Source organism: Channa argus, chromosome 5 (genome assembly GCF_033026475.1).
Source record: "Channa argus isolate prfri chromosome 5, Channa argus male v1.0, whole genome shotgun sequence".
NCBI classification, from domain to species: domain Eukaryota; kingdom Metazoa; phylum Chordata; class Actinopteri; order Anabantiformes; family Channidae; genus Channa; species Channa argus.
Genome location: NC_090201.1, coordinates 25,271,320 through 25,282,708, shown reverse-complemented (window position 1 = coordinate 25,282,708; position 11,389 = coordinate 25,271,320). Strand labels below are relative to the sequence as shown.

General features: G+C 39.3%; 2 protein-coding genes across 2 annotated transcripts; both read left to right on the top strand.

Annotated features, from left to right (window-relative positions):
* Positions 1–586: 586 nt before the first annotated feature.
* cyc1 (cytochrome c-1) lies at positions 587–5,089 on the top strand. Its single transcript, XM_067505176.1, has 7 exons — positions 587–730; positions 2,228–2,418; positions 2,661–2,787; positions 2,946–3,103; positions 3,191–3,351; positions 3,613–3,713; positions 4,433–5,089. Exons 1-7 carry the CDS (start codon positions 650–652, stop codon positions 4,535–4,537), a joined length of 924 nt encoding a protein of 307 aa, XP_067361277.1. The 5' UTR covers positions 587–649; the 3' UTR covers positions 4,538–5,089.
* Positions 5,090–5,238: 149 nt separating this feature from the next.
* On the top strand, positions 5,239–10,876 carry hesx1 (HESX homeobox 1). Its single transcript, XM_067505177.1, has 4 exons — positions 5,239–7,588; positions 8,459–8,613; positions 8,759–8,860; positions 9,805–10,876. Exons 1-4 carry the CDS (start codon positions 7,468–7,470, stop codon positions 10,024–10,026), a joined length of 600 nt encoding a protein of 199 aa, XP_067361278.1. The 5' UTR covers positions 5,239–7,467; the 3' UTR covers positions 10,027–10,876.
* The last annotated feature ends 513 nt before the right edge of the window (positions 10,877–11,389 follow it).

The following is an 11,389-nucleotide window of genomic DNA, read 5'->3' as shown; positions in this document are numbered from 1 at the left end:
TTAGGAGTGTTAGGATGGAACCTGAACTTTAAGACCATTTAGTCCATTAGTAATCAGAACTCACATCACATTTATAGTAAGTGAGGCACGACAGGTTAGTTATACATGTTTGGGTCCGTAGTAATTTGGCAAAAACGATTATTCCTTCGTCATTCATATATACGGACATTTGTTATGTGTTGCACTAAGACTACACACAAAACAGTGCTCATCATTCATTCCTGTTAATCAGTGCACCATTTGTGTCACAAAGATTAGATTTTTTTAGTACGTATGTACATCGTCTCTGTTATAACCTTGCTTCAGTCATCTCTTTGACTTACTCTATATCTTGCTTGTAAGTCACGTCCCAAAAAAAATGTAAATGTGTACTAAGGGGCCTACACAGTGACAACATACTTTTACTATGAACAGAATATCTTAAATAGAAATGCTTGTGTGTTTGTGTTTGATTTATCTTGATTCTTTCAAAGGGAGCAGTGCTGAATAATACTTGACATAGTTGTATTGCTAATTCTACTTAGATGGGAGATGTGACCGGCGCGGCTCACGCCTGCTGCTTTTATTGTGGGGGTTTACACCGGAAGCACTCTCTGTGCGGCTGGTACAGGTAGCTAGCTCCGTTTCCGCTCGCACAACCGCAGAGAAGATGGCGGCGCTACGAGTCGCGGTGCTATCGGGGAGCGGGAGAGCTCTCCTTAGCACGCCGAAAGTTATCAAGACCCCAAAGGTTGGTCGGATAGACGTGTATTGTATTTGTCACTCGGAGCACAGTGTGTTTATTACACTTTAATAGAAAAGGTGCGACGTTAAGCGACCTAGCACTGTGCTAGCTTGTGTTAGCTTGGTTGCAGGGAGTCGGAGGGAGACAAGGTCACTCGTGTTCCCACACATTTTAGGATGCCGCCACCGACTGTGGCTGTAGCTTTATAAATATTCAATCGTATTTAAAATGCACAGCTGAATCCTGCGCCAACAACGTATAAACAACAAAGACAATAACTCTCACATCAGTGCAACATATATTTAAATACCGGTAGCCGTCGCTCTATGTAGCTAGCTAGCCGGTTAGCTAAGTCATGATGCCGTGTCAACCACCCGGCAAATAGACCGTTTTGTTAAAATTGTTGTACTCCTCCTTCTGACGGTACTGGTATGCGAGTGCACATACCAGGGTCTTTGATTGTATCGAATCAATTCTGTCACCGGCCCCGCTGGATACATACAGTCTTTAAAACCCACAATGGCTGAGTTAGCTGAGCGACTCAGTCTGCTAACGAGTTAGCATTTCAAGGACTGAGAGGACTTCTGGTGAAGAAAAGCGTCTCCAATTGTGTAATGCTCACTGTTAGTGAGGTCTACGTATTCAGTGTTTAAATGCATTGATCCGAACAAATCACCTACCTAATTGATGACCCTTTTGGTCCTGAACGATTGGCCATCATCAAACATTTCTTGTGTGTGTTTGTTTTATTTCCTGGCTTTTATTGCCAACACCTTTGCACAGGACCATATATTTGTGAAATTGTTTACGTATCTGTCTGTAATTATGATTCTTTCGCAGTATATAGAATGAGTTTTTATTGTAGTGTCAATAATTTTGGTCAATCCGTAAATGGTGTCACCGTAAAGACACCAAAAAAGCCCCACTCATTCTGCTCTACTCATTGTTGTTAGCCAACAGCCTAGATTAGCTTGTTTGTCTGTGCCATGGACCTAAATGTTATTCAAAAGCATGTTAAAACTCATTGCCAGTGACATGGTTGTTCATTCCAAAAGTGCTGTTCATTATAAATATTGTCCCAACTGACCTGAGTCGCGATTATTCCACTAGAGATATTGCACATGTGCAGTTGACTGGCCACAGTATACGGAAACCCCTTTTATGAGCGTCTGGGAAAACTGTCTTGCATATAACGCAGATCAGCACGTTTGGAATGATGAAACATGTTACCAGTGAAAAGATGTGTCTGGCTTTTTAAGTTTACAAGATAAAGTCTAATGATTCGGGTTGCAGAACAGAACTCAGATATTAAATGAACTGTCATAGAAACAAATGCTGATATTTGGATTATTGAACCAGTGCATTCTTGGCATTTTCATTTTAAAAGTTACTTTAGGCTGGATTTTGTGTTATTCGGATGTATTGTATAATCAGCCGTTCGTGATTCGACTGTGATGGCCCAAGTATCTTATTAGTATTTTCCGTTTTAATGTTCTCCTACAGGCCAGCATGTCATTTGGCAGCCTGCCACGGAACAAGAAAGTTGCGCTTACCACGCTAGGTGTTCTCACAGCTGGCGGGGCAGGGCTCGCTCTCATGCTGCATCAGGCTGTTAAAGCCTCAGACCTTGAGCTCCATCCCCCTCAATACCCCTGGAGCCACGCTGGACCTCTTTCCTCTTTGGACCATGCTAGGTGTGATGGATGGAGACACACAAACATTCTTGCATCATTGCACAATTTTCTAAGTGTAAAGCAACTTAACTAAACTGGCTCAGTCACGTGAGACATCTCTAACCATAAGCTTTATTTAAAAAGAGAAGTTTTAAGCCTAGTCTGTCCCCCGAATCTAAACTGGGAGCCAACTAACGTTCTTAATGGTACAATGGAGCTTGACCATGTTTGAACGATGACTTTTTCTTTTCTCTCCTCGGCAGTGTCCGTCGTGGTTACCAGGTGTATAAGCAGGTGTGTGCAGCCTGCCACAGTATGGAGTACCTGGCCTTCAGAAATCTTGTGGGAGTGTCGCACACAGAAGATGAGGTTAAAACTCTCGCTGAAGAGGTGAGAGGACCTATGGTGAAGCAGTTTCAGTTTGATCATATAACATCATATCACAGCATATATATACTTGTATTGCCAGTAGGTGGCAACACTGGGCTGTAATCTGCTGATATGATTTTTTTGTTGTGCCTTAAAGATGTCATGTGTGTTGTGCTTAGATTGAGGTAGTGGATGGTCCTGATGAGAACGGAGAAATGTTCACTAGGCCAGGAAAACTGTCTGACTACTTCCCAAAGCCCTATCCTAACCCTGAGGCAGCCCGGGCAGCCAACAACGGAGCCCTGCCTCCAGACCTTAGCTACATTGTCAATGCCAGGTAACAGCTGCAAAATAAAAAAAAAAACCTTCACTGCTTAATCTAACCTGTCTAACCTTGATATTTACTATCCTCGGCTTCATTCAGACACGGGGGAGAAGACTACGTGTTCAGCCTGCTTACAGGATACTGCGATCCTCCAGCAGGAGTGGCAGTAAGAGAGGGACTCTACTACAACCCTTACTTCCCTGGCCAGGCTATTGGCATGGCCCCACCCATCTACAATGAGGTCCTGGAGTTTGATGATGGTAAGTGTGGGTGTGTTGGACTTTGCCAATGAACGGTGGGCTGTGCAGAAAAGGAGAAATTGCTCTTTTCTCTGCAAAATGCAGTAAGACTGAAAAGAGTGCGTGCGGTGTAACTGTTGACTTCACAATGTGTGGGACTGTTCTTAATCAGATCGCTAATGCAGCCATCTATTATTATGTCATGTTTCTTATCCTGTGTTCTGGAGAGATGTTATAGTAGAAAATGGGCTTCTAATATTTGGCATTTGTTTGTTGCCACAGGGACCCCTGCCACCATGAGCCAGGTTGCAAAGGATGTTTGTACCTTCCTGAGGTGGGCTGCTGAGCCAGAGCATGACCAACGCAAACGCATGGGCCTGAAGGTAAAACTCCACTATTATTCTAAGCAGATTGGCATCTCATTCTGGCAATGATATAACTGCAAGAATGCTGAGGTTTGATTGAATTAACATATACATGTGTGAATGTTTCAAGTTGGCTTAAGCCAAATGAATGTAAAAAGGCATTTAGGGGACAAATCAGAATGGATGTAAAAACCAACAGTTAGTTTGTTTTGCTTCCAGTAAAATAAGAACCAGTAAGAAAGCAGGCAACAGAAATGATTTGTCAGCAGTCAGTTTTTGTGACTGGTGTGTGACAGAAGATAACCAGAAAGCGGCTTTTACTTTCCTGTACCGTAACTCAGGATGGTAGTTGTGAAAGGTATTTGCTCTCTTGTTCTTGTAATTGGACCTATCATTTTTTTCAAACCTATAATTTTCTCAAAACACACAGTCGAGTAGAACAAGTCAATTCCAGCGTAGGGATTCATTCTGTTTTGATGCTCCAGTATCCCTGAAACATTTTTTGACAGGATTTAGACTTAGTAATTTTAAGTTATTTTGGATGTTTTGAGTTAAGAAATTTGAAAATTTGAAAAATAATTGATTCCACTGTTATATCAGCATTTAGTAGAGGTTTTATTGGGAGTCCATTTTGTCTCGGCTTAAGGAGATAATGTACCAATTTTACACAGTGTGTAAACGTGGAGCTTCTGGTGTAAAACTTGTTTTTTTTTTTTTTTTTTGTACTTCTGTTTCAGTTGCTTATTGGCTCAGCCATCCTGCTTCCTTTGCTCTACTACATGAAGAGGCACAGGTGGTCTGTGATGAAGAGTAGGAAGATTGCTTACAGGCCTCCAAAATAAAGGGAAGCAAACACACCCCAAACATGGGCCTAAAACCATCCAGAGGGGGCTGCGTTCAATGACCCCAAAACACATTATGATGATTATACACAGAACAACTGACCATCACATGTATGCCTTTGTAAGAGGGAGTAAGGAAACAGGAGTATATAAACTATGTTTATTCCTGCTGCAATGCCTTTTTTTAGTTGCTGGCATGATAAAACTGATTGACAGATTTTCCTGCATCTGGAATATTGTTGTGCAAGTTTGTGACAGTTGTGGCATTATTGAACGCAGCCTCCACAAAGTGTATGTTTGTTTGATCTGCATTGAGTCGCTGCTGGTAGCAGGTCACATCATGTATCAGGTACTTATTCACAATTGACCGATAAATCAGTTGTCCCACTTTGTAAGATACTCAATTATCATTTGAGCGCTCGGAAATGGTTGCCCTACAACTTTGGAACATCCTGGGTGTACGTAAATCCATCCTCCCCTATCTCCTTCAGTCACTCAAATGCAACCTCTGAATCCCAGTTTTACTGTACAAAATAAATTATCTTAAAGGAATTTTTCACTGTGCCAGTGTGGTTTTTTTTTTTTTTTTAGCACGAGAATTTGAATCACTGTAGAACCTGCGTCAACACGTTGTCGTGTAAATATTGAATCTATCTCGAGAGGATCTGTGGATTTTTAGTAGACACCTTTTTGTTTCTTGAAACTCTAAAAGTGGAAAGTGAATATTTGTATCTGGTCCATTCTGTAGGGGAGATGGACATTTAGAGAAGCCAGAAAGTCATTTAGATTGTTCTGAGTTCCCAAAAATAAAAATGAACTTTTAATTGTTAATGTAAATTTTAATGTTAAACTTAAAACGATTATAAACATGTAGCACTTTCCCACAAAGAAGTTGGCATGTTGGCACTGGACTGAAACCTAAATCTGTACAACACAGACCTGTATCTTTACTAATTGTTGGGAAATATAATATTTAACTTTTCAATAATCTAGTGCGGATAAGTACAAAATGTACTACAGTCTTGTGTATATTACTGTGTCATAGTACTTATCCAAAGCAGCGTAAGCACCATCAAAAAGCATCATCAAATGTGGGATTGGAATTGAATGAGTATCTTATAAACTGTCACATTTTTTTGTTTACTTGAAGCAAATTCAATAAAGCTTTAGAACGTATCTCAGAATCTACATGAGTGAAGTTCTAATAGAAAAGCGGCTGTTGTCCAGCTTTGATTATTATTTAGACCAGTGTTTGTCTGATTCAGTTTACTGCACAATGTTTCTTCTGTGTCCTGCTCTGTATAACTCACTGCAAAGTTTTCAGAAGTTACTACAGGTTCCGATTTACGGTGGGCATTTTACTCGTTTTTTTAATTATTTTTTTGAAGTTGTCAGACTTAAAAGGAGGATATCCACACAGTAACCCAGTTTGCTCTGTGAATGTGCGCTTGGTGATGATTGAGTGAGGTAACAGGAAACTCCTTTAAGGTGCTTCATGTGTGGAACAACCAGGATAAGCTGTACCGATCGGGTGCCGACAGGCAAAAGGGGGCGTTCAGGTTGGGGTAAGCCACTGCTGAAGACCCTGAATCACCCTTCTGGACAAAATGGCTCCACTATCGAAAAACAGGTAATGATGCTGGATGGTTGATAAGCTGTGACAAAGAGGTTTCATTACACACAACTAAACCCACAAATCCTTTCTGTCAATGTGCACATTCCAACTTGACCTGTGTGAAGTTAGTTACTAACCTGTGTGTACTGTGCTGTGCGTTAAGTCATTATCGCTGTTTCCATCTAATTTTCCACAAGAAGGATGTTAGGATGGAAAGTTCAGGGGGTAAATTTCCCACAAGGCTCAGCTATTAACTCCTCCAATCACGTCATTTCGAGTGACCTTCCCGTTCGCCCGGAGTCATCACATCCATACATCCATCCCACCTCTCATTGAGGGATAAATAAACAAGTGTGCTGTTGGTTTAAAGTTGCTACAGGCCTTCATTAGGAGCTAATCTGCTTCTGAAAGGGGTTTTCCTCCCCTGCTGCTTTAACCTGCATTCAGCCACTACAAGCTTCATCTGCATCACAACACACACAGATTAGGCAAATAGCATTAGTGGATCTCAGCGGACCATTATTATTGCCATCATTACCATTATTATGATTAGTTTAAACTCAGCCACAGCCTTGCAACAGAAGGTTGGATGAAGAGTGGAAACTAAAGTGATTTTCTACCTTGGTAATTCAGAAGAAAAGGAGACGATTCTGCTTTGTGTTGGTGTCATGGTGGCAGTTTTTCAAAAGGCCTCCTTGTCCTAATCTTGCATATACACTCACCCAGTGTGTCACCTGAGAGAAAAATGAGTTAAAGACACATTTGTAAACACACACAAACACACACACATACTCTATGTGCATATACAAATGCTGAGGTTCTTTGTTTTTTTAATTTTTCGGTTGTTTGTTTCATGTACAGTTTGCAGATACTTGCAGAGTTGTGGCGATTGATTGTGAAATGAAGTTACTGGATAGTCTGTCTCTCAATCACAGACACACAAACACACACAGACACACACTCGCTCAGCAGAGATTAGCTGCTGTATGGAACCTCAGGGAATCTCATTCACATGGAAAACTGCTTCTTAATTCTAATTGGTGGCCAATGTAAATCCTCCTCTTCCATTTAAACCAGCTGTCAGCAGTTTGTTTCTGCTGCTTCACATGTACCTAACACTGATTTCACCTTTACTTTAGACCACAGCTCCTACGTACAGGACCTGCAGTGTCAGTACAAGATTTTGAGTTTTTATTGAAAGAAACGGGTGAAATCAGAATTAGAACTTTATTTTTGGTAGTTGTTGGTAGATTTCTTTCCACGCTGGACAAATTGTGATCCCAGAGCTGCTCGTTAGTTCGTCAGATTCATCGACATGGTCTCCACGGTGGCTCCAGAGACTACGGAAAGCAGGCCGGCATTTTCCATCAGTCGGATTTTGGGTTTGGAGCTGGAAAAACCTGGAAACTGCCTAAAACTCCACCGACCCTGGACAGGTGAGGAACAGAAACTCAATGTAATATAATTGCTTGTAGTGGCCAAGCAGCAACTGTACTGGAGGTAAATATTTGAGAAGTGGCTCAAGTAAGTGGCAAAAAACACATTATAACATAGACTTGTGTTTAAAGGTTTGAGTGTAAAGGCAACAAAATGCAGCTTTCAAAAGTTTTCATTATTCAGAATAATTAATAAACCAATCATTTTGATACAGTAACAGGTTTTCCTTTCGTATTGTAGCTGGATGAATGAAGTTACTCAAACTTAGTAGTGAGAATTGTTAAAAATGCATAGTTTTTTTTTATTGTGAATGTGCAGACGTTGAATGTTAATTTGAAATAACTACTTTTATCTATAGCTTGAAAATAAATGTAGTGTAGTAAAAAGTACATTATTTTCATATGAAAGTGTTGTGGAAGTGTCAAGTATCACTCAAATACACAAGTTAAGTACAATGTATGTAGCTTTTTTGGCTTTGCATCGTATATATTTGTACTTACAACAAATATTTATCATAAGGAGTTGTTCTAGTACAACAGATGCAGTTTTTCTGTTTATTTTTTACAGAATGCGCCATTCAGGTAAATACAACTTCACTGAAACTTAAATAGCATTTTTGCTCGAAAACAATACATTTAGCTTTTCTTTGAAATACTTTTAAAGTGCTCTTTGGTCATAAAGAGTAAACGGACTTTATCCAGGTTGATATTAACCCACTAAAATACATTTGAGGTTGTTGAGTCTCAAAAGCTTAAATTCAAAAGACTGGAGAGGATCTTTTATTTGGTTTACTGAGAGAATTACCTGGTTATTTCTAACTAATGATACTGCGTCATTTGCTCTTCTTTGATTTTTCTTTGCGGTTTCAGACATTGGAGCAGAGAATAAGAGCAAACAGAACAGTTTCTGTTTTAAAGAACAACATCATCAGCAGCAGCAGCAGCAGCAGCAGCTGAACTCTGCCCGACCGACATCAAACTGGTATACGGGACGTAGACCTCGCACTGCCTTTACCAGCAGTCAGGTAATCAATTAACGAGTCAGTTAATTCATTCAGATGGATATCGATGATCTTTTAGTTTTTTTTTATTCTTAGATTTAAAGATTTACAACTTAAACAAAACGTTAATCTTATTATGGGTGTGTGTGTGTGTGTGTGTGTTGTAAAGGTGAATGTGCTAGAGACAGTGTTCCAGGTGAACTGTTATCCAGGTATTCAGCTGAGGGAGCAGCTGGCAGGGAGACTGGACCTGGACGAGGACAGAATACAGGTTCAGACAAGCACACTCACAATTTATTTAACTTAAAACTTAATACAACTTTGTTACGAAGCTCATTAAATAGTAATTACAAAAGTACTTTAACTCTTTTAGTGTCGTTAGTTAAAGGGTTTCACACTTTCAGACTTAATCAATATTTTTAAGTTTAAACTGTTGTAAACAAATGCTAATAAACAATTGGGGGGAAGTAAAAAGCCATGAATGGATGTCTTGAGCCTGTTTGAGGTCAGATCTCTTTTTAGAGGTTTTGTGTCTTTTTTTACATCTGTTTGAGCCACATGGTGTCTGTTCTGGTGCATTGTGTGTCTTAATCTGGCTGGTTGTTACTGCTATAAAATTATAATGTGACCAAAATATGAATACTTACATTTACATAATAAAGACATTTATTATATTGATTTGCAATTGTTTATAATGATGTAAAGATTTATTTCAGCCTCTGTCTCCACCGCCGGTGATGAATACATTTGGTTGGATTTGATTCATTTAAATAAAGCAAGGATGATTTTAAAAATAATATTCAGTTCACTCCATCACAGGTGAAGGAAATTCTAAAACAAATCTCAAATTTCTCATGGCCACACTTTACCTTTAAAGTTCTCCTTTTCAGGCATCTAGAACTTGCTACAGTTCTTCTGAGGATTTGGTCTGTCTCTGTGTGTCTTCATGTGATCCCAGACTGACTCCATGATGTTGAGATCGGGGGTCTGTGGGGCCAGCACAATCTGATGCAGGACCCCTTGTTTTTCTTGTCTCTGAACTTGGTTCTTTATGTCTTTGACTGTGTGTGTAGGGGTATTGGGATGCACCAGCATGGATTTGGGACAGAGCCTCCCTGATGGTTTTTTCATGGCAGATAAAATAGAACCTAAACTGTTTGCACAGCACTACGATGACACACCGTAATAAAGTTCTTCTCTTTTTCCTGCTCTCAGATCTGGTTTCAAAACCGCAGGGCCAAGCTGAGACGTTCCCTCAGAGAAACACGTCTGCGGCTGGTCCAGACAGCTGTGGCTGAACTCAAGGTCACACAGGATGTCAACGGTCAACTGAAGGCCAGGCAGGATGTGCGTTGTGACTTGGAGCTAACCCAACAGCTAGCTTCTCAACATCCGCATGAGCTGGAGGAGGAAAGTCAGATGCTGAAGAAGGACTAATTCCTTTTCCCATTCATTCTATTTCTGAACTAGATTTGCTGTAAAGTTACTATCCGCACATCATCTGTTTCTTTCACTGTCTGTCTTTTGTTGGTGCCAAGTGAAAGTTACAGTGGCTTTTTGACATCTTTATTAAAAACCCACTGTGATGATGTAGTACCCCAAAACCGGGATCTCTTTGATTGTCAGTATAGGAAGTGTGTAGGTCTGCTGTGTGAAGATCGCTGTGGTGTGGTCTGTTCTGTATCACTTTCTCTATGTCTGTAATATTACATTTTTGTAATATGTTAATAGTTTTTCTATGTTGTACAAAATCTATTAAAATTACAGTATTTGAATGCTGTGTTTCTCCCTTGCTGCATTACTATGCCCTAGTATTAGTGTGTCATTATGATGTATCAAAAGTGTGATGACAGCACTTTGTCTGTATAAAGTAATACAATTATACCACAAACAATGACACAATTTAATCTGTTAATCTGCACATTTGTAGCAGTTCCAAAAAAACGTGACTTCATGAAGGAGAGTTTATTTAAATAGTCTTGGTCTCCCAAAACACTGGCGGCTGAGTGTAAAGTTGCATGCACGTGATCAGAAACATGGTTTCTGTTGGAATCATGTAAATATGGGGGTGAAATATCATTGTCTGAATGAGGTCACGAGACCAGCTTGACACCAGCATGAGACTATTGTGTTTTATAACACAATTGGAAAACTTCCGGGAACTAAATAAATACTTGAATTCATGAGCAACACAAAAAGGCAATAAATGATAAATAATGGAAGTAATTTTCATCATCTTTAGTTCTACATTTATTTATGTAAACTTTTTTGTATTTTTACATTCACACATTACTGTTAATTAGTTATGTTTTTATTCTCCATTTTTAACATGTTTTCTAGAAAGTTTGTTCTGTTTGATTTGAGAGTTCAAGATGATGTAATTTCATCATCAAATTTGTCATAGTCTGTCAAACATTTATAGACTATGACAAATTAGTGATTTGTGATACTTGTGAGACTATTAATAAAAATTTCATTGATTTCATTCCCTAAATGCTGTGAAATAACAAATACTATTCTGCTGCATTGATTCTTTCTTTAATCTGTATTTCGGGAGTCTAAGAAAAATAATTAGAGCACTTTACTTACACATAGACAATGATAAAGCCTACTGACTAATAAGAACCTTTAGAAAAATAAAATTAAAATGTTCCGCCTTCTACCTACATGTCTTATTTAAATATGTGTTAAAAATAAAATGATAATGTTGCATTTTTAATAACTTTTTTAAATTTTGTACGCGTTTGTTTAGTGGCACTTTTGAGCTCCCATACACGACCTGTGTGAATTTCGTAAAAGA